At 52.8% G+C, this 21,509-nt stretch overlaps 5 protein-coding genes across 5 annotated transcripts; 3 read left to right on the top strand and 2 right to left on the bottom strand.

Annotated features, from left to right (window-relative positions):
* Positions 1-4,847: 4,847 nt before the first annotated feature.
* BO95DRAFT_458677 (DNA-binding E3 ubiquitin-protein ligase SNT2) lies at positions 4,848-10,149 on the top strand (the record flags this gene model as incomplete). The annotated part of the gene is made up of 3 exons (XM_025588585.1): positions 4,848-5,622; positions 5,730-6,213; positions 6,273-10,149. The coding sequence occupies 3 exons, from the start codon at positions 4,848-4,850 to the stop codon at positions 10,147-10,149; spliced, it is 5,136 nt and encodes a 1,711-aa protein (XP_025447284.1).
* Positions 10,150-11,846: 1,697 nt separating this feature from the next.
* Positions 11,847-12,578, top strand: BO95DRAFT_112549 (uncharacterized protein). The gene has a single exon (XM_025580385.1). It carries the CDS (start codon positions 12,058-12,060, stop codon positions 12,439-12,441), a length of 384 nt encoding a protein of 127 aa, XP_025447283.1. The 5' UTR covers positions 11,847-12,057; the 3' UTR covers positions 12,442-12,578.
* A 2,288-nt stretch (positions 12,579-14,866) lies between these two features.
* pdeB (3',5'-cyclic-nucleotide phosphodiesterase PDE2) lies at positions 14,867-17,999 on the top strand (the record flags this gene model as incomplete). The annotated part of the gene is made up of 3 exons (XM_025582088.1): positions 14,867-15,899; positions 15,967-17,182; positions 17,228-17,999. The coding sequence occupies 3 exons, from the start codon at positions 14,867-14,869 to the stop codon at positions 17,997-17,999; spliced, it is 3,021 nt and encodes a 1,006-aa protein (XP_025447282.1).
* Positions 18,000-18,542: 543 nt separating this feature from the next.
* BO95DRAFT_438012 (SelT/SelW/SelH family protein) lies at positions 18,543-19,538 on the bottom strand. The gene is made up of 3 exons (XM_025585405.1): positions 19,250-19,538; positions 18,897-19,110; positions 18,543-18,776 (listed from the first exon to the last, which is right to left on the bottom strand). Exons 1-3 carry the CDS (start codon positions 19,451-19,453, stop codon positions 18,607-18,609), a joined length of 588 nt encoding a protein of 195 aa, XP_025447281.1. The 5' UTR covers positions 19,454-19,538; the 3' UTR covers positions 18,543-18,606.
* Positions 19,539-20,194: 656 nt separating this feature from the next.
* BO95DRAFT_112580 (guanine nucleotide-binding protein subunit gamma) lies at positions 20,195-20,891 on the bottom strand. Its single transcript, XM_025580386.1, has 3 exons — positions 20,601-20,891; positions 20,455-20,512; positions 20,195-20,384 (listed from the first exon to the last, which is right to left on the bottom strand). Exons 1-3 carry the CDS (start codon positions 20,750-20,752, stop codon positions 20,322-20,324), a joined length of 273 nt encoding a protein of 90 aa, XP_025447280.1. The 5' UTR covers positions 20,753-20,891; the 3' UTR covers positions 20,195-20,321.
* Positions 20,892-21,509: the final 618 nt, after the last annotated feature.

The following is a 21,509-nucleotide window of genomic DNA, read 5'->3' as shown; positions in this document are numbered from 1 at the left end:
TTCCCCGTACTGTACACCGTACCAACCAAGCAATTCCCGAGGCATCATTTGAGTTCGGTTTCCTCAAGCTCTCATTGAGAAAGTTGGAAGAGGTTACCTACTTTGTAACTTGTGGGCGCGATGCAGCTAACATATATACTGTGATTGATGTTAGTCTGGCAGGGAGACCCTGTGGGAGGTTTAGCCGTTGATTGCGCAGTTTCATACCCGTCCTCTGCAGGCGCTAATAACTTACTGCTAAGTGTCAGTGTCTATAGCACAGTTCCTAGTGCTACAACCTGTCCGTCCCCATAGTTACCTTACCCTATGGGACGATCCAGTTCCGTCAGCATGCCGCGTTTGCGATTCCCACATTACATCGGATACACGGTTTGACACGTGAGCTAGAGCTGGCACAGTTGTCCGCCTGATGCGACTGATCTTGCTTTTCCTTTTTTCTTCTTTTCGACAGGGCGCATATTCTTGCATTTCACCATTGCTTCAGTAAATCTAATTTATCTCCCTCATGGAACAGAGGAGACGGGTAAAGAGAGCACTGTATGCATTGCAAGATGATTATCCAGTCGCAAATATCAACCTGTCTCAGTCGTCAAGGTGAATGATGCTGTGACCGGCTAAGTAAGTGACTGGAAGGTGGCGACAAAAGCCAGTGCAAACAGTGCGGCAGCAAATCATTTGGCGTAAATGAGCTGACTGAATGGATGTTCATAAACCCAGAAGTTTCCAAGGTACGTAAGTTGTCTGGGTCACTTGGATGCCTACCAGCCAAGTTGATGGCAGCCGACAGCCCATCGGGATGATGTAAGTGAACACAACTTATTACACCTAGCACAGAGAATTTGCATCTAACGAAGCTAAGGGCGTGTCCGTTTCGCTCTAGGCACTGTAGCAGAACAGCACATGTCTCTATTGTTCACAATGTTGAAGGCCAAGAAAGAATCGCCGCGTCTATGCTACTCAGACGATCCGCTGTCGCGGGGAGAGGGGATGTCCCCAGTAGAGAAAGAATCGCGCTAAGGGTTCTGGCGGCTTTGGCCATATTACTCAGTACTCAGTCCTCAGTATTCCCGCCGTCGCCGAAGGATTTCTGTGCTTAGTGTTATTATCACATCAATGCTTCTCGTCAAAGTCAACTCCGACCGCACGCGACCATCCAACCATAATCTCTCGCGTGCGTGGGAAGAAGCCAAGTCCTAGTGGGTTCTTCCGGGAGGAGGCCGTGATTTTGCATGCCGTACTGTACAATAATGAGAGAAACCCGACGATAGAGGGGTTAGTTTACGGGGTAGTTCGCATGAGGTTCACCCCATGCTGTACAGTACACTAGTCTATCACAGACACAGACAGACTGATAGTCAGTCAGTCCGTCAGACCGTCAGACCGACACGTTCGATTGATCTACTACATATACAGTGTTCCGCTACTAATCACCACTAGTCATTTAGTACTGCAGGTCAAGAGGAGCCACGGTACCGACAGCCCTCTCCCTTTTCGCTGTATTGTTCTGATCCGAGTTTTCGGTTGTCTACCTAGTCTAAAATGGCTTAGCATTGTCCCGGACGTCTCCATGCCTCCAGTTCTTTCTTTGGTCGTACGGAGCCACTCTTGCACAAAATGCCCCTCCCCTTTCTGACCGTGGACCTCCCGTGCCCCGGTAAAATCGGGAATGATGGTGGACAGACCCTAAAATTTGATAAACGAGAAGGAAAACTGGGAACCCAACGGGCAGAATATCCAAGCATGCACCCTGATGCCTCAACTCCAAGAGGAAAACACAGCTCTATATCATGCTCAGAGCCGAGGAGCCAGAAGATCGAGCTCAAAGGGGAAGGAAGGAAGATGTTAGTCGGTTGCTCTAATAATACTACCAAGTGCTGTACCTACTTATCTGGCCGGTGCTTGTTTCGAGAGGTTCCCTGTAACATCCTAAACATACTGCGGTATCGCTCTTCATGGGTCATTCCGAATATCCTCGACCTTCAAATCCCTTGTCCAGTTCCCTGGGTATAGACCATGTTGTGCCTAGGTATACCAAACATGTGGCTCTTGCAGTCATATACGATCCAACAGATGTGGTGGTCTTTTTAACGCTCCAGCCCGAACGCGGAATAGACTTGGCGCTCAGGATTTCAGATTCAACGCGCATGCGCTGCCCTACGTGACAACATTCCTGCCACAGATAAAACATAAAACATACATACATACGTACATACCCTCTTATTTTTATTTTTATTTCATTTTTCCTGTCCATCCACACTCCCTCCACCTTTTCCATCTTCTGCGGTGTACGGAGCCGAGCAAAGCCTATCCGGTCTTTGATTCTTCCTCTGCTCTTAGCATCCCTCTCTCCCTCCGTCTCAGTCGCACTTCTTCATTTAAGTTTCGTCAGATTTCCCCCCGGCCGGTCGACCCTTGTCTTAATTGTTGGGGCTTGCCTCATCATATATCGCGCTCCTCGGCCCATGGCTGAGGACCCCCCCTTCCCTGTCCCGATGTTCCATCATTCTTTCTTCGTATCGGGTCGTTCGGCCCACAGCAGCAGCATTTCCTTTTCAAAGGGCCCACGACAAGCATCCGAGAGCGATGGGACTTAGGTATTTCCGCTAAACCCAGTAGAATAACGTAGATCCCCCAACAGTCAAATGCGCCTCCTGCGAGCAAGGGGAACAATGGGTTATAAGCAACTACCTAGTCAGCAATTGCCCAGGGAGGAAGTAGAACCACGCCCCGGCCGGCCTCTGCCAGTCTGCTGTTCCCGAAGAGGATGCTCCTGACCTCTAGGCTATGACGGCGCCCGGTCACCCTGGCCGGTCATCCATTCAGAAACCGGAATTGAAGGCATATCAGAATTTGAGAATGGATGAACGGGGGAGATTGAACTTGTGAAGAGTATGGAGTGAAGAAGTAGAGAGACAGTCAAAAAGAGTCCAAGTTCTGGAGAAGACTGCCTACCTCGCTCCAAATGATCATGTTGCCGAATCTGCTAGCCAGCATCTCTGGGTCGTTTGGCTTGTCTGGGTTGGATGGAGGAGGATCCGTCATATTAACCCATCGGGACTAGGGGCGAGGATGTGGACTGGTCGGGATCCCAGCTGGTCAGTTAGTGTAGTTGTAGTAGGTAAGAAGTTGTTAGTTTAGTACTCCATTGTAGGTACTGTAGGTACTGTACGAGTAGGTTAGGACCTGGTGGAAGGGAAGAAAAGGAACTTGGGAACTTGAACTATTCTGTTAGGTAGTGAGTGAGTAAAGTGATTCTTTCGGGTCTCGTTCGTTCGCTCTCTTCTGCTACCGCTGATGTTGCTGCATACCTATTTACACTCCTTCAACCCAAGCTTCTGACTTTTCACGTTTCCTGTCTGCGGTGGTCTTGACTCGAGTTTCTATCTTCATCCTCTTTTTGCCTCCTTCCCCCACATCCCTCCCTCCTCCTCCCTCCTCCCTCCCTCTCACTCTCCCTCTCTCTCCCTCTCTCTCTCTCTCTCTCTCTCTCTCTCTCTCTTCCTCTTCCTCTTCCTCCTCTACTCTCTCTTTCTTCCCCTTCAAGTTCTGTTCTCTCCTCCCTTCTTTGAACCCTGCCCCGTTTTGACTTCCCCTCCCCGATATCCCTCCCCTTGGGTCCCGGGAAATGCACTAGTCCAATATAACATACATCCGATCCAATCCATCCATGATCTCGACCGTGAGGATCGATCGACCACCTGGTACTCATTTTCCCAAAGCCCTCTTCCATCAACTCGAGATTTAAGGGACTATAACAATTGGGGGCGAGGGTCAACTGTGATTATCACGAACTACTTACTTTCCCGTGCCAGTCCTGCCACAAGGACTAGACCAATCCGACTGGGTCTAAAGTGATCTTATCCGTTCTTCCCAATCTCTTACTACTCTTCGTTCTTCTTGTCCGTCCTTTTGTCTTTTCCCACTCTTTCTTTCTCACACGCATCCACACCCTCTTCCCTCTCCTTCCCCCCCTCCCCTCGGTCCCCACGAGTCTCCCAACGCCTTAGTGTGGCTCTACTTTGGTTTGGCTTCGACCGCCGCTAACCTTCATTTTACTACCCTACTACGGTTCTCTTCTTCTCTTTCTACTCTTCCCTTTCCATCCCTCCTTCCCTCCCCCCCCCCTCCCTCTCTCTTTTTGATGTCTTTCTCGCCCTACACTTTACTTTTCCTTCCTGCGTTTCCATAATTTCTCTCAACTTGCCTCCCCGTTGTCCTCGGGTTTATCAGTTTATTCGAGCCTACTTCTCTGTGGTCTCCATTCTCTTCCGTGGAGGCTCATCATCTATCTGTTTTGATATTTCACCGCCGACCTCGATTTCTCTGGGAATTATTGTTCGAACATCAACATCACCCGTTCACCCTTCCTTCCGCCCTTGCGGGAATTAAAGAGTGAATTGGAACTGAAATTCGGCACTGGCATTTTTTAACTCTTCTTCGATCGTTCTGCATCAACTGTCTCTGTTCTTTCCCTTTCAGTGCGGTCGTAGGCAGAGAGATATTCCAACATCTTTGCAGCCTTGCTCCCTTTATCCCAAACCCCCAAGGCTTGACTGACTTGGTGTTCCTCCTCTGTTCTTCTGATTGCCGCCCCTTGATACTCGGGTTCACGCCGCTGTGCGATATCTCCACCCGCCTGCAGAGTCAGTTCTGATGAGGGATCGCCTTCCCGTCACGGCCCGTTGCTGAGCTTCGCATTTCCGCCTCTTCCTCCCACCAGCCAAATTGTTTGGTGTTTCTTCCGCTTGGTGGTAAACCTACTACCACACGACACGCCCGCCACGCTGGAGGCACCACGGCCATTTGACTTGGTTTGTTTATTTGGAAATTTTGCCTGAGGCTTGGCCATGGCCTCGGATAGGTCACCGCCTCAAAAGTCACTGCAGTCCCAGCACATCGCGAGGCTCAGTTCATCATCTCCTTCTGCAATCCGTCAAATGCCTACTCCCGGTCTTGCTTCTCGGACGGGTTCCGCAGAGTCTCCCACGCCCCAAGGGGCCGCCACCGGGAACGATCTGCAATCGCAACCGCATTCTATCGCGGCTACTGCTTCGCCGGCCTCCGAGGTCACTCTCACAGCCACTGAGCCGCCCAGCGCGTCTACGACGCCGGCACCGTATGGCACCCGCTCAAGAGGGCGCAATGCAGCGCCACGTCCCAATTATGCGGAAGATCGCGACATCGACATGGATTTGGAGATTGCCCAACCCGCGCCCAAATCCACTAAGCGGACGAGCGGCGTTGCAGGCCATCCTGTAAATGGTTCCAAAGTCGAGGCCGAGAAAGTAGCATCCTCGTCAAGCTCACGGAAAAGTCTGACGGCGACAAATGGCGCAACTCCCGCCGCCACACCAAACCACCTCATTCCCGGCACATCGTCATTTTCTGCCAAACCTGACGAGATCAATGGGGGAGGAAACTCGTCCAGAAAACGAAAGCAACCGGCTAGCTCGACGAGTACTCCCACGGCCAATGGAAGTGCTGCGAAGAAATTATTTACGGCTGCTCCAGGAGCCAGTCACCACCAACCGGACACGAATATGGTCAGTTTTGAGGAGCGTGGCGCTTATTTGGAAGATGGCAAGCTCACAGCGGATGACGGCACCACGTTTGCCATAAATGGTTAGTCCTCCTCCTCTCATTGTTGTGTTCCGAACGTTCCTTGTCAATCAGCGCGCGCCGGGTGTTCAAAAGGGCTGGAAGGAAAAGATGCTAAGGCCGTGCGCTAGACCATGTTTACCTCATTTGTGAGCCGCCAGGCGAACCGTATTACTTGGCGCGAATTATGGAGTTTCTCCCCTCCAAGAATACCGCCTCGGGCCCGATCGAGGCGTTACGCGTGAATTGGTATTACAGACCACGTGACATCCAACGGAAGGTCGCAGATACGAGATTGGTCTTCGCATCAATGCACTCCGATACCTGTCCACTCACCTCCCTGCGTGGAAAATGTTACATCTCCCACCTGTCCGATATTTCGGACTTCGACGAATACAGGAAGACTCGCGATTGCTTTTGGTACGACAAGATGTTCGACCGGTACATTCATCGCTATTACGATGTAATTCCGACAAGCAAGGTCATCAACGTCCCCGCCAATGTCAAGAAAGTCTTGGATGAACGCTGGAAGTTTGTCTTGGTCGAAATTGGGAGACGGAAGGAGTTAACCAGCGCCGTGAAGACGTGTAAACGGTGTAGTTTATATGCTGCAAAGTAAGGTCCCAATATCTTCGTTCGGATCACTAGATCGTGACATTAATGTTTTTTCTTAGTACGGACTCGGTGGATTGTGCTGTCTGTCATAACACTTATCACATGTACTGCGTTCGACCTGTCCTGACAAAGAAGCCTGCACGAGGTTTCGCATGGGCCTGCGCAGCATGCAGTCGAGCACAGGAACGAAAACTGGAGGCACGGAACACCCCGCTGCTCGGTGAGGCGCCGCACCCTGAAGGCGAAGAGGAAATCGTGGAAGAGGAAGAGGAGGATCCCAACGCCGCCGCGAACGGCACCACAGGCAGCACCCCAGCCCCTGTCGAGGAGGAGGTTCGACCAGCTACCGAGGAACAGGTGGCACAGGCCAGGATGTGGCCTTACCGCTACTTGGGAATTCACTGTCGGGTCGAAGACGCCCTCGATTACGATGACCGCATATATCCACGGGCCAGCTCCCGATTGGGGCCTCGCCACCAGGCAATGGTGATTCCGTGGCATGGTAGGCCGGTGGAGTATGTCAAACCGATCGATATCAAGAAGAAATACTTGAGAGGCGGCAGCGGTCGGAAGGATTCCAAGCTGTCAAAGGAAACGCTTGCCGCGATCGAGGCCGCCAAACAAGAAAAGGCGAACCGGCCGAAATGGGTGCTGGACGAGCCTGCGGGCTACGTGCGCCGCGGTGAGGATGAGCCGGTCCCAGTGGCGGGAAAGCAAGTACGTACCGCCGAATTAATGTTCAAAATGCCCACTGCAGGACAGATTTCAGCCCGCGGAGAAGATGACATGCCGGGCACTGATCTCAGTCCCGCCGACAGGGAGAAGTTTATCGACAATTATATGAAGAAAGCCAAGGCATTAGCTCCCGATTTGGGAGTGGAGGGATATTCTACGAATTTCCTCGACAAAGCTCTTGAGTTGCTCTATTCTAACAGCTTTGATGTCAAAGCGGCACTTGCGAAATTGAAGCAAGTCAACAAATACAAGGACCTCAAGGAACCCCACCTGCGCCCCGAAGAAGTCAAACTATTTGAACAAGGAGTTGCCAAGTTTGGATCGGAGCTACGCAATGTCACCAAGCACGTTGGGACCGTACCGCATTACCAGATCGTCCGGTTCTACTACATGTGGAAGAAGACCCCGCGCGGTCGTCAAATCTGGGGAACCTACGAAGGCAGGCGGGGTAAGAAAGAAGCCAAGCGACACAATGCTGCGAAGCTAGTAGATGATGTGGCGGATGATCACGATGACTCGGCGTATGATAACGAGAAAGCGGTGGAGAAAAAGCGTGGATTTCAGTGCAAATTCTGTTCTACACGAACCTCACGTCAATGGCGACGCGCGCCAGGAGTCCCGCCTGGCACAACAAAACCTAGTGAACCCTCCTCTAAGCAACGCGATAAGGGACCACAGCTCACTGTGGCTCTATGTCTGCGTTGCGCTCTCCTGTGGAGAAAATATGGCATTCAGTGGGAGAGCGTCGATGAAGTTGCGAAGAAGATTGGGCAGAGTGGTAACAAGTCATGGCGCCGCCGCGTAGACGAGGAGCTCTTGACCCAGCTTCTTCTCTCAACCGAAACCCCAATCAGCATCAACAGTGCCACGGCGGCTACGGCAGCCTCATTAGGTGTTCCGGTAAATGCTAATCCTCAGGTACAACAAGAGTCCACAAAGAAAAAGGCACGAATCACGGACAAAGATAGCGCTACAACCTCCACAGCGACATCGGTGGAACCACCTGCGCCGAAGAAGAAACCACCGACTGAGAAGGTGCCGGAACCCACGCCAATCATGCCTGATCCTCCCAAGGCGAAGACGCTCCCATGCGCTATCTGCAACAAGATGGAGCCCATGGGTGACCAGCACCTGTCTTGCCGGGATTGCCGACTGACCGTTCATCGCGGCTGCTATGGTGTTAGTCCATCACGGAACTGTGTCAAATGGCTCTGCGATATGTGCTCGAATGACCGAGAGCCCATGATTTCGACTCGCTACGAATGCGTCTTGTGCCCAGTGACCTGGACGGAACATGAATTGATGGAAGCGCCGAGATCAACACATAAGAAAAAGACCGAGCGCGATCGCGAGAAGGAGAGACTCGAGAAAGAACTACTCACCGAGGCCATCAAGCTCTACCGGCAGCGGCAGGAGGATGTGGGCAAGCCAATTGGTCCGCGCGAGCCGCTCAAGAGGACTGCCGGTAACAACTGGGTTCACGTCGTTTGTGCCGTTTGGACTCCGGAGATCAAGTTTGGAAACTCCAAGGAGCTTGAGCCAGCCGAAGGGTTTGGACTGATTCCTGCGGACAGGTATCGGGAGGTATGTAAGATCTGCAAGACAGACAAAGGAGCATGCGTGCAATGTCATTATAGCAACTGCAACGCCCGTTTCCATGTTGGGTGTGCATTCCAGGCGCAGTACAAGTTTGGCTTCGATATCACACCGGTGAAGAGCTCCAGGCGGGATACCGTGAGCAGCGTGCGGCTTGGAGATGAGTATGGGTCTGCTTCGGCCGGAATCTGGTGTCCCCATCATACCGTTTCCGCTGTTGTGCATGAGATCGGCGAGCCAACCGAGGAAGCGGGCTTGAATGCGCTGCAGCGCTACGCGCAAGTCTACAAACAAGCGGACTTAAGCTTGACTGGGACTGTTCGGAGAGCCAATTACGTACAGCAGTCTGCCGGTGCGTCGCATCACCCCGCAACAAACCCTGGGAGTCGCCGAGTCTCGGCCGTCAACGGTGTGGTGCCTCTGTCGACGACTACCAGAGACAATCACAAGGTTATCCCGGCATCACCAGAGCATGCGGCAGATGAAATGGTCATCGACTCCGAAAACCATGTTCCTCGCCCCGCCACTGATAGCAATTCTGGCCGAAAGTGTGCTCGCTGCTCCAGCACCTGCACGCCCAAATGGTGGTCGATCGATAAATCGCGGCGAACAACTGACCTTCGGACGCCTCTGTTGAATGGAGCCGGTCTGAATGAGCCAAGGTATCCCGGCGCATCTTCGGCCAGTCCTCCTTACCTTTCTCGCAAGCCATCTCAAACTGGTCTGCCCAGGCTTAACGGCGACTACGCGTCTCCAGACAACGGTACGGGGTCAGCAGAGGGCTCGCAAGCGCTAGTGGAATGCCATAAGTGCCACCTCACGAAGCCCGCCTCTCAGCCATCGCCCGAACCTCGACCGTCCCCATATCCCGCCTCTCGACCAGTCCTGCCGAATCCTCCAATTCGCGAGTTCCATACCCACCCGTATGGCCCTGGACCGCACCACGCCCATCCGGCTCAGCCCAGTGTTCTTGCCAGACCGATGGGCACGCCTTCGCACAGTGGGCCTGACTGGTATGACCAGCGATCCGCTGATTATGCGGATGGCCGATTGCGCAACGGTCTACCGGTGCCTGGGTATCGAGGAGGGCCCCCGCCCCCATCAGCGCACCATATCAACGGCTACCAGCCGGCTCCAGCGCACCATGCTCCTCCGCCTCCAGCTCCTCGCTATACGGCAAGCACACACCCTCCTCCGCCCCAGCCCTACTCCGCCCATCAGAGTCCCTATGGGCCGCCCTCGATGCTGTCGCCTCGCCCTTCGCACGCTGCAGGGCCCCGCCCGTATGCACCTTCGGCTTCACCACCGGATATTCAGGCCACGATGGTCCGGCGTTCACCCTCTCACACGCTCAGCGCATTGAACGGAGGGCCACCACCGCGGGTGTATTCCGTTGATCGGGTCCTCGGGGCGCCAGCCCAGTCACCCCCCATATCCCAAGCCCACGTTGACCCTCGGGGACCGACCCCTCCCGTGAAGCCGGATGAAACGCCCATCGGTGGAGGGCCGAATTTGATGGGCACGGGCAGACACCCGAACAATAGTGGGACGAATGGCGGCTCTGGCGCCAGCGCCAGTCCTTCCTTGAAGAACTTACTTTCCTGAGAGAGTCCTGGAGGAAGCCGCCATAGACCGACCCATGAGGCCATGTACCATAGTCTTCATTTTCCATTCTTCTTTGCATTTACTTTGGGACTATTTCTGGTAAGGTAAAACCGGGCGATCAGCGTGGACTAGAACTCTCCTTGTATGTATCGCCATGCTTCTTTTCACCTCTGTCTTGTCTCCTTTTGCGTTGTGCTTGCTATACCAGGTTCTCATTTGCGTTTGCGTGATCAAGCCACGCGGGATGGATTAATGGCCTCCCTCTCCTGTGGCATTGGCATTCTGAATGTTTGTTATTTAATATCCTTTTGAACCCGACCAGGCCGGGTTACGAATGATAAAGAGAGATTTTTCCCTTTGACCAGTACAGTGTCTGGATGCGGGGGCTCCACCAACTTAGGGACCTGGGTTCCAGTCAGTACCGTACCGAATCTGCCGAACAAAATAGGCAGCAGGGATGTTCGTCGGCATGATGAGTATCCTAGAAATTCCACCTGTATGCAGAAAATACATAGGTCGAGGATGTCCGGTGCAGTAAGTTGAATGGAGCCAGTAGAAAAGTGGGTTCGGTCGATTGGCCGCCGCGAAACCGAAATATAATTCCGGGAAATCCAGCCTGACGATCCCTTGAGACATAACGCGCGTTCATGTCTTGCATATGGTTGACTGGGCAGTATATTATTCCCCACTCAGGTTGTGTGGACTGTGAGTCAATCTAGTATAGTATGCCTGACTCAACACAGTAGCTGTTGACATATGAAGTACTATTCAAGTAGGGTTGGGAAAGGGTGAGGTGAATTTCTATCCGAGGTTAGACTTGAGACAGATAAGTTAACTAGACAGGGTCGTTGTCGTTGTTGTTGGGCAGCAGCAGCAGCAGCAGCAAGAACAGCAGTGGTCGAAGCTCCTTGCATAAAACTGTCCCCGTCCCGCCCAGTGGATTGATTCCACCTCGCTCTGTCTCTCTGTGTCACGGTAACTATGTATGTCTCTCTTCTCTTGCTTTCCCTGTCATCTTTTTCCCTTTCTCAAATTACCCATCAGAAAATACACATGATGTTGCGGACCATCAGCCACCCACCAATCTCCTCCTCTCCTCTCAAATCGAAGGCAAGACACCCAGAGAGTTTCGGTTGAAGGAGCCTTTCTCCCTTCTTGTCAGCCCCAACCCTCACCCGCGGTTTCAAGGCGGACGGATCTGCTTCCCATTGTTGGAATTATGTACCACAACATCAAATCACATCATGGACATTTGGTCGACGTCACTGGAGAATTTGCCACTCCTATTCGGCATCGTTTCCATTTGTCCCCTCAGATGCGAATTCCAGAGGAAATGATGAGCGAACATAGATTGGAAACCCCTTTGAATTCAAGGTCAGAGTATGGTGACCATGTGTGTATGTGGTGTGTGGTGCGTGGTGTAGGGTGCGTGTGGAATGGAAGTTCTAGAAGACCTGCCAATGACTCGCGGCATTTTGTCCTCTGATTCATGCGCTTACACGCGGGGATCGACCACACGTTCGATCACTAGACTAAGTACTGTAGGTTCTATGCATGGGATGGGGAAGGGGGGGGGGGTGGCGTTGATGTAATATCAATTCTTTCAAAAAGTCTAGTCAAAGGGAAAGGGAAGGGGGGAAAAAACCCTGGAGTATAAATATGGAGAGTAGTCGAGAGAAACTCCAATGATGATGACAATAATGATGACCGAAGGGCAAGTGGTTGTGTTGTGAGGTGCCCGCTGCAGTGCGTGCCCACTGCCCACTGCCCACTGCCCACTCTGCCCAAGACAGAGGCCAGAAAGTCAAAGCCTCATTTTAATTAAATCAAGTGGTGCGATGGAATCCCTTTTCCTCCACTCATTTTCCGCCCGGGAGATTCTAGAAGAGCACGACACGAACTAATGAGATGGCTTGCTTAAGCGTCATTCGCCCCACTCTTTGCTCTCGCCCTGTGTGTGTGCCCACAGCTGTGTGTATTCTTTCTTTTTCTTGGGGGGGGGTTTTTTTCCCCCCGTCTTGGTTGTTGCTCAGTGTTCCAGTTGACTGCTGCATTGCACTTCTTTTTTCTTTCCCGGCAGGTTCCGATTTATGGATATCTGGAATTATACGGTTATATTTATGGATATATTTAGCTAGTCAGATATTAATCAGCGTCATTCTCAGCTCCTGCTCCCGCTTCTCCTCTTCCTCCTCCTACTTACCCCATGATGAACTAGACCCAACCCGACCGGACCTGAACGAGGCCAGGAAGTGGGGGGAGAAGGGCCGATCGTATACACGGAGGGAATAGCTCTGTCGTTGGGACGGGGGGCCGATGCTGCTTTTAGTTTAAGTACAAGTACAGCACCAGCACCAGCCATGGCCAAGAACCTGGCTGAATGTACGGAGTAAGTAAGGTGAGGTAGTGAAATTAGTCAATCAGGCCAAATTGTCTGGCCCCATCGGAGTTGTTCTCTGACGACGCCCGCAGCCGCCGCCGCCGGGTGCCGCGACCTTCTGGAAGACCGAGCGAAGGGTAGAGGAAAACCAAAAGAAGGACGGGAAGAAGCAAATCATGAGCATGAATGAGCTTTTGGTATACTTCGTACTTCAAGGTTACTACATATGGATGGATGGATGTATGTATGTATAGTACTAACTATACAAGTCGTAGTTATCTCTCTCTCTCTCTCTCTCTCTCTCTCTCTCTCTCTCTCTCCCTCCCTCTCTCTCTCTCTCTCTCTTTCTCTATCGCCATTCCATCCATTTGCGCACTGCTTTTGGTTCAAACCCTGGATTCGCTAGCCATTCAATTTCCAATCCAACAACGTCGTCATTGCTCTCTTCCCTCCCTCCCTCCCTCCCTCCCTCCAGTCTTCCTCTCTCCACCCCCGTACAACTACTAAAAAGTAATCTAACCAAATCTCTCTCGCCCCCTTCTTTGCCTGAAGGTCTGGAACTGACTTCCCGTCCTCTTCACTCACTTCTCACTCTTCTCGTCTCTTTCCTCTCTTCCTCTATTCCTCTTCTTTCTCTTTCTTCCTATTCTCTTTCTCTCTCCTCTTTCCTAATCTTCAAATTCCCACCCCTCTCTCCATCTCCACGCGTACTAAGTTACCGATTACATCTACCACTACGACCTCCTCTCCCCACAATCGTCCCCTTTGTGACGTCTCCTCAACCCACACGATTCGATCGCCCTCTTCCCCTCCTCTCCAATTGTTCCCTTACCTCGCTCGATCTCTGATCTCTCTCATCTACCTTATTCTTCTCCTCCTTCTCCATTCTTATCAATCAATCAATCAATTACCTGACAATTAAATCAATTACCAAAGAGAGCCAGCCCATCGGCGCAAGTTGATTCCCACAGCTCCTGCTGCCCCGTCCCCTTCTCGTTACCTAATCCTTTATCAAGAGTACCCGTGCGGCCCCTTCGTCGGTCCCGATCGATCTTTGGCTTGCTCTGGCTCTCTTGTCTCTCTCCACCCCGTCCGTCCCTTCACTGCCTGCTCCAATCTCTCTTTCTCTCTTCCTCCCCTTCCCTCTTGCTCTCGCTCTCTCGCTCTCTCGCTCTCTCTCTCTCTCTTTCTCTTCCCTTTTGCTTTTCTCTTTGGTTTCCTTCTCTTACACAAACACACTCTACACACACTTCCACCCATATACAAACTCATCCACACTCTCTCATTGTTCACACTTTCCTATATCTACTACCAACCAAACCTTTTATTCTTCTGTGTCTGTCTCCGCCTGGCCGTGTCCGTGGCCCACCATGACGCCCTAAGATTCGCCCTATTTCCTGGGTTCGCCAATCTCCTCCCTTCTCTGTAGCCGAATCTTGCATGTGTCGCGATTTCGGTGGCTCCCCCTTCGGGTCGACTTGGTTCGGGCGCCATTTTCCATCATCGGTGACGAACCTACCTTAACAACCGCAGCCCGCGAACAGACCACTATCCATCCACTGGCAATTGCCCGTCATTCAATCTTTAACTCAAACTGTCCTTCGACTTCCTCTATTACTTTGAATCATTCGATTCTTGGTGTTTGGGCTTCCTCCTTCGCCTATCTATTTTTTATTCTTGCCTTGAGAGATTTCCTAGAAACCTGTGAATGTGAGTGAACAAAAAGCCAACGGGTTGTATGCACGGGTGGCAACCATAGCCGACCGCCAGCTGGAGGTATGCATGCGGTTGGGTGCAAAGCGACCTGGATTGTCTCACTTGGGAGCCTCCTCGCCCCTCCTGCACCTCCCTCCCGCAGGAAGGGCTTTCATCGACCATGTTCCTGCTGGTCCGCGCTGCAGCGAACAAATCTATTGTTCGAGTGCGCGCCGCAGATGACGCTGGTTCGTCGCCGCTATAGCCTGTCTGGGTTGCTGCCTCTCACTCCCTGTCGGCTCTGGTCGTCGCGTGCATACACCGCACCTGTATCCCTGACCTTGAGGTTTCGCTGACGCAAGAAAACAGAACCCAGCATAGAGTGACTTGATCCTGCAGTCTATAGCCCGCCCTTCTTTTCGCTTCACACAACGTTCCTTCGCTTCATTCATCTCAGTCTACCGGCCGTTCGTTTCGCTTCGAGATCCCCTCTCCCACCTCTATTACCACCATCCCCCCCCATTCGCAGTTCACATCTACCATATGAGCCCAAGTCTGGATCGGCTTCGCTATATCTTCCTCCTTCTTTCCCATCCTTGCGACTACACCGAGACCTGACCCTCGAAGCCGAGACTCTGGATGATGGGCACCACGATACCTAACGACACCATGGATCGCATCGAATGTTCTGCCATTTACATCGATCATCGCGTCAGGTCGGAGCGATGGGTTGATCACAACACCCTGGACCCGGTAACGGACCCGGATGCGCAAGCCCTCCTGCTCGAAGAACCGGAGTCGCTTCGATCGGACGTCCGAGTGCTGTTGGGGGTTTGTAAACGTATCTATCTCTGTCAAGCCGGCGCGTCGATCGCAACGAAACTAGCCGAGTTGAGCGACGGCGCGGGTAGCAAATATATGCCGATTTTTGCATTTTTCGACATAGATCTGCACGGAGAAGAACCGACCCTACATCGCCGCCGAGCGAGTCGTGGCTCATGGGCAGACGTATCGCCTCCCTCGCCCGCGTCGCTGCGCCGTGGATTCACCTTTTCCTCGAACTGGGAGGGGGCATATGATCTGAAATTGCTGTCCGGATTATCAACCGACATCCAAGTGCAGGATTTGCCCAATTTGATCGTGCCTGTTGCCATCCTGCGCCCTCCGTCCGGCGACCTTACCAGTGCCCCTATCGATCAACCACCTAGTATATCCACCCTTCCCGACCCGCAACACATTTCCAAATGCCTGGATGCCGGTGCTGTCGACGTCCTCGTAACCCCGCTGGACAGCTGTCGAGCGCAAGCTCTGGTTGTCCATGCTTACCGGACCCGTAAAACTGCCTTGCGAGAATCCGCGCGCTTCCTGTCGAGGAAGAAAACGCGAAAGCACTCGTGGGTGGGGGTGCACGATGAGCAGCCTTATGCTTACCTGCGAGAGGCGATGGTTTCCAAGCTCATGAAAGGCATTTGCAATCCAGAAGAGGTTATTGAAGAGTTTCAGGACCGCGAGTTAGATGTACGCGCGGAGCGCGCAGAACTCGTTAGAGAACAGATCGGACAATGGAGCTTCACCGCTCATGGGTTCTCTGACGATGAGTTGGTCCTGGCAGCCTTTGAGATGCTTCAACATGCTTTAAGTGTGCCTGACTTGGGAGAGTGGCAACTGACACCGGGTAAGTGCATGACCTTTTCTGCAGACTTGTCAAAAGGCCCTGCCAGCTGATCAACGAGCTTCTCTAGGTGAACTTCGGACGTTCCTCCTTGCCTGCCGCGCCTCCTACAATTCCTTCGTGCTATACCACAATTTCCGCCATGCCATAGACGTTCTGCAGTCCGTCTTCTGCTTTTTGCTCCATATAGGCGCGCTGCCTCCTTATCGATCGGTCGGCCCGGCATCGGGCGACAAGTGCCCAATTGCATCCCTGCTCACGCCGTTTGATACCCTGACCTTGCTGATCTCTGCGATTGGCCACGATGTCGGTCACCCGGGCGTAAACAACTTTTTCTTGGTCAAGCTGAATGCCCCGCTGGCTCAACTCTATAACGATAACTCCGTCTTGGAGGCGTTTCACTGCGCCGCCTTTTCCCAAATCCTGCGTCGGTACTGGCCGGCCGCTTTCAAAGATCGCCAGCTCCGCAAATTGCTGATCAGCTCCATCCTAGCAACGGATATGGGCGTTCACCAGAAGTTCATGGAACGATTAGGGTCGCTGCAAGAGCGGTTTCATGAGAATGATTGCACCACGGACGGGTGGAAGCCGCAAGATCTGGAGCTTTACAAGACCCTCGTGTGCGGTCTGCTGATCAAATGTGCCGACATCAGCAATGTGGCGCGGCCGTGGGATGTTGCAGAAAAGTGGACCCAGATCCTACAGGAGGAGTTCGCCAACCAGGGCGAAATGGAGAAAGAGGTGGGAATGGAGACTGCTTTGTTTGGCGGGCCCCCAGAGCTCGGGAACATCTACAAACTTGCCACCGGCCAGATTGGCTTCATGTCGATCTTTGCGCTACCTCTGTTTGAGGGGGTATCGGATATCCTTCCCGACTTGAAATTTACGGTGGACCATATTCGAGGAAACCAGTTCAGATGGCATATGCTTGCCGACCGAGAGAAGAGCCGACAAACACTGTTACTAGATTTGCGTCCAGATGAGGTGGTTTCTCCGCGCACGCAGAGTCCAATTCGAAGTCTCAAGGGTATGCGCGCCCCGGTGGCAACCCCTGGCCCCGACACTCTGGTCAAGCCCGCCTTCCCTACCAGCGCTACCCCGCGGTCCGCTCCGGACGACTACTTCGGGGCCGTGCACTCGCCCGTCAACTCGGATGAACCACCCAGTGACTACAATGAGAACAACATCAGCCCCGTGATATCACCGGATACACCTGGTCCGTCTATGGACATCACAGGCAGTCCATTCCCAACGGAGATAGACTCACGCAAATCATCCGGTGCTGTGTTCGACCATGCAACGGTCTCCACTCCTGGAGAATCACGCACCAGTAGCCATGACTTCTCCACCACGCCTTCAGCACGGCCAAGTGAGACATTTGACGGAGCCTCGGACACAAACCGCTCGTCGACCGACCCGACCATGATGGCCACAGTTGTCCTGGCTAATTCGTCCGCCACGAATGGCGGGGCGTCCGGGCCATCTAGTGCCCGCAACAGCTCGATTGAAGGCGTGGCGGAACGCCCCAGCAGTTCACGACAAGCCCCTACCGGGTGTCGCCGTCGTCATGCGAACACTGGCTCATCTGGACGCACGTCTGGCCTATCGAGCTCTCAACGGGACAGCTGCACTCGGACCCACAGCGTCAGCACCTACAGCAACAACATGACCCCGATCTCTCCGGCTACCAATGCGACCAGCTTCCTGACGGTGGACAGTGACGAGAAAGGATTTGCTCGGGAAAGTGTCAGCCGGAGCGACAATGAAGAGTGGAGCCGGGCCAACATCCGACCTGCGACTTCTAATCATGAGTCTACCGGTACCGTCTACCCGGTCAACCGTCGGGCATCCGACCCACACACGTACGACGCTGGGAGCAAGCACTTGGGATCGCCTGCGGGCAATGGCACCGGCAGCTCTGGGCAATCCACGACGACCGCGGGCAGCTCCAAACAAGATGGACGAGGTCGTCCTTGGGGCGAGCCTGGCGAGCGTCACTCGGGCCCCTTCAAACTGGTAAAACGACGGAGTCGTCTCCGACTGGCATTCTGGCGACGCAAGCCGCATCATTCGCACCAGCACGAGCTGAGTGGCGAGACCTGACACGATCTTCTGCTTCTTTGGCGTTATTCTGCGATTTGATTTCAAGGTGTTCATGGAAAACCAAGGGGGAACTTGGGTTATGGGCATACGGTGACATTCAGCTGATGACTTGGATTTACGATGGATTGCATGACTGACGACACGGATTGGTGATACGGGCGGTTGGGCTCAGTGTCTCTGCTTGCACAGAGGCTTGGGCTCATGACTCCCCGATATTTGACGATCTTGACGATATGCTAGTATCGGAGGGACCAATGCCTTCCGGTGCTGGCATGCGAGGGTACTTAGTGTAAACCCTTGCGAACTGCCTTCACTTAACATTTCTTTTTTGTTACATCTGACCATTGTCTGGACCAATTTCTTTTTCTACATTTATTTATGTTTTTATATTATACAAGAGGACACAGGCTCATGGATATTTGGGGCACCATTAGAGTCGGGGCGTGAGATGGCGTTTATAAGGAGGAGGGAGGACTTGTGCTCTTTACTGTATTGCATGACAATGGATATTCATTCCTCGATTGGTTTACTTTTCACTTTCTTGCCGTTATACCTTTTTCGAATTGATTGAGACTCTGGATACTACTTATATATGATATAGATTGGTCTATTGACAATCCCCACACTTCTCCTTTTCCTGGGTTTCTTCTTGTTGTTGCTGCTGCTGCTGCTGCTGCTGCCCCAGCTCGCGGGCCTTCCTCAACGCCCGATCGGTATGTCCCAAGTCCCGCCCGGGATCCACCACATTCCGCACGAGGGATTTAAGCACCTTGACTTCTTGAAGATTGTCAGTCTCAGTCTCCAGGTAACAGTTCATCCATCCCCCCCTCCCGGTAGAAGTAGATCACCACATCCCCGCCAGGGGAACGGGACGTCGAAACAAAACAACATACGTACCAGGAAACCCGCCATCCCGCTTCCGATCCCACAGCACCGTCTCGGTGATTGCGTCGGCCTCCAGCTGTCCCGGTCCGTTCCCCGCAGTATCTTCTTCTTCTCCCACCACCCCCCGCCGATGATACAGCGTCACCGTGAAGACACCCCCCGTCGCCGGCTGCAGCGCCACCTCGCCCAGCTGCGTCGAGAACGTCGAGAGGAGTTCCTGCGCGAACTGTCCTCCTCCCCAACCCTCCCCGGAGGGTTGAATCCCCGGGGATGCAATCAGGTTAGCGGTTGTGGTTCGGGAATTTGGGACGTGGGGTGGAAGGGTGAGGGGACGGGTGAGAGGGTAAGGGCGGGGGGGGGCGTACGTATGCGGCGCGGAGCATCCATTTGCACTGCGTGCAGTATTGGATTGTTAGGCGGGGGTGGTGCAGGGGCAGTTGTTGGCCTTGGTGCTGCGGCGGTGCAGAGGCCGGGGTTGCGGTGGGATTGGCGGCTGTGGTGAGTTGGTCTTGGGGGACGGAGCTGGCGTTGGGGGTGGGGGTGGGGGTGTGCTGTGGGAGGGAGATCATTTTTCTTCTTGTTTTCTCGTCTCTTCTCTGTTTTTGGTTCTCTTGCGGAGTTGATGGTTTTGGTGAGATAGAGGGTTGGGTGGGTGAGGATGTCGGGATGAAGTGTGGTGGGTTAGAGTTGGTGGATGCAGTGGGAGAACTAGCACTTGATGATGTCAGCGGGTGGAGTGTAGCTCGATCTACTGCATGAAATCGGAGATTTCATTCTCTAGAACTGTCATGTCAAATATACTAAACCCCGTCTCACACTACAGTAATACTCATTAACTAGCCCTGCAAATCTATATTACAAGAACCAGGCTCATCCCCACTGCCGCTGTCAGTCCCGGCTTTTGCTTCTTTTTTTGGCCTAGCATGCAACTCCTCCTAAACCCATCATGGAAAATCTCACGGCTGAACATAGGAAATACGGGTCCAATAAAAAAATCACTGATGGAAAAAAATTTCGCAATGGGAACGGAAAATATGTCGAGCTGGCTGAGTATAGATGGCCGACAAAAAGTATTTGAGAAAAAGACACCCTTGACTAATAGATCTGATTGTGATTTGGCTTGGTTGTGTTGGCCGGTCGGATGTCGATAACAGTGCATACGCACACATTCCAGTTGAAGCATCGGTCTTCCTTCCGTCTTGGTCGTTGATTGTTATTTGTCGCACTCGACCGGCATCCAAGCAAAGTCGCAAATTAGGTCCACATTTCAAGTCAATGATAGGGTGACGGTGAAGATGAATTAAATAGTCGAGCAGAAGGTAAAAAAAGTCATCGCAGGAGGGGATATTAAAGAAAAAGAGAACGCCGTAAGTCGGCCATCGGTCGGCGGATTGAGAGTTCAGAGTCGATAGAGATTATAGACAGTCATGGGTTCCATTACATGACTGTGCAGCAGCCGCCCTGCTGCTGAGGGGCGTATGGGTCTTCCCGCTTGTCGACCTGCGCGCGCTGTAGTTAGCGACCGTGCCAATTTGCCCAATCGAATGCCGCATGAGAGTAACTCGCATACCTGACCCCATACGGATGGTACCATAAAGTCGCGGGTGTTGTTGCAGTAATTAATCAGACTGTGGAATGCGATTGTGGTTAGTGATTTGTCATGCTCACGGTGTGGGGGCCCTTTTTGCGGTCGGATTTGGGGAGGGAAAGGCATACGACAAGGCGGCTTCGGAGACCTTGACGCGGGGACGGTCGAGATCCTCCTTTAGACGGGCATTGAGCTCTGTCAGGCGACGGTACTTGAGATCGGCCACACTTTGCTTCTTGTTCTTGACATCACCACCGGATCGGAGTTCGTAGGCTGGCATTTTCACTGATTGGGGGAGGCTTAATGTTTAAAAACGGTCGGTCGGAAATGTGAACTGGGCGAGCGATCAAGAGACGGACTCCGGTAATAGTCGAGGGTCTGATCAGTCGAATGGGACTCGCGCTGACGGAGCACAAGACGGAGCGATGGAATGAGGGATCGATAGAGTAGTGGTGGGATTTGCGAATGGCAGCCGGAAGTGAGAGGTCGGAGTCGCTGTTAAGATTTGCGGTCGGCGCGGTGCAGCAGCTGTAAGGGGAGAGGAAGAAAGACGGGAGGATGAGGATGAGGAGGAGTGGTGGTGGTGGTGGTGGTAGTAATAGTGGGAGGCTGTGCGGAATAAGGAGAGAGGCAAACCACCCAAGCACTGGCAGTAGCAGCAGGAGATTTAATGAGCGAACTTCGCGGGAGGGGGTGGTGTGGAGAGTGGGGGAAGAGAAGCGAAGATAAGACAGCAGACAGACAGACAAGCCAGAGAGAGTCGACAAGAACTAACTAACTGTAAGGGTGGGAGGGAAAGCAGAGGGGACGACGATCCAACGGGGAAGAAAAGAGGGAAGAGAAGGAAAAGAAGGGAAGGGAAAGACGGAAGAGTAAGTAAGAAGAGGTAGGTAAGAAGAAGAGGGAGAGAGAGGGAGGGAGAGAAGAGAGGTTTAGTTAGTAAGTTAGTAGTTCAATTGCTAGTCAGTTCGCTGGTGGGCAATTTGGGACTTTGGGAACAAGCTCGGGGAAGGAGAACAAGCAGGAAGTGGACGAAG

This window comes from Aspergillus brunneoviolaceus, assembly GCF_003184695.1.
Source record: "Aspergillus brunneoviolaceus CBS 621.78 unplaced genomic scaffold BO95scaffold_3, whole genome shotgun sequence".
NCBI lineage: Eukaryota > Fungi > Ascomycota > Eurotiomycetes > Eurotiales > Aspergillaceae > Aspergillus > Aspergillus brunneoviolaceus.
The sequence above is the reverse complement of the archived record's forward strand: the minus strand, read 5'-3'. Positions and strand labels throughout refer to the sequence as shown.

What these genes read in the sequence shown, in the direction of transcription:
- BO95DRAFT_112549 (XM_025580385.1), top strand. Translation starts at nt 12,058, where the DNA reads ATGGCTTGCTTAAGCGTCATTCGCCCCACTCTTTGCTCTCGCCCTGTG.
- BO95DRAFT_438012 (XM_025585405.1), bottom strand. Translation starts at nt 19,453, where the DNA reads ATGATCTCCCTCCCACAGCACACCCCCACCCCCACCCCCAACGCCAGC. An exon ending in GGATGCTCCGCGCCGCATAC is followed by an intron (nt 19,111 to 19,249) that starts GTACGCCCCCCC and finishes GGAGGAGGACAG; the next exon opens with TTCGCGCAGGAACTCCTCTC. An exon ending in GCGGGATGGCGGGTTTCCTG is followed by an intron (nt 18,777 to 18,896) that starts GTACGTATGTTG and finishes ACAATCTTCAAG; the next exon opens with AAGTCAAGGTGCTTAAATCC.
- BO95DRAFT_112580 (XM_025580386.1), bottom strand. Translation starts at nt 20,752, where the DNA reads ATGCCAGCCTACGAACTCCGATCCGGTGGTGATGTCAAGAACAAGAAG. An exon ending in GTCTCCGAAGCCGCCTTGTC is followed by an intron (nt 20,513 to 20,600) that starts GTATGCCTTTCC and finishes CGCATTCCACAG; the next exon opens with TCTGATTAATTACTGCAACA. An exon ending in TACCATCCGTATGGGGTCAG is followed by an intron (nt 20,385 to 20,454) that starts GTATGCGAGTTA and finishes CAGCGCGCGCAG; the next exon opens with GTCGACAAGCGGGAAGACCC.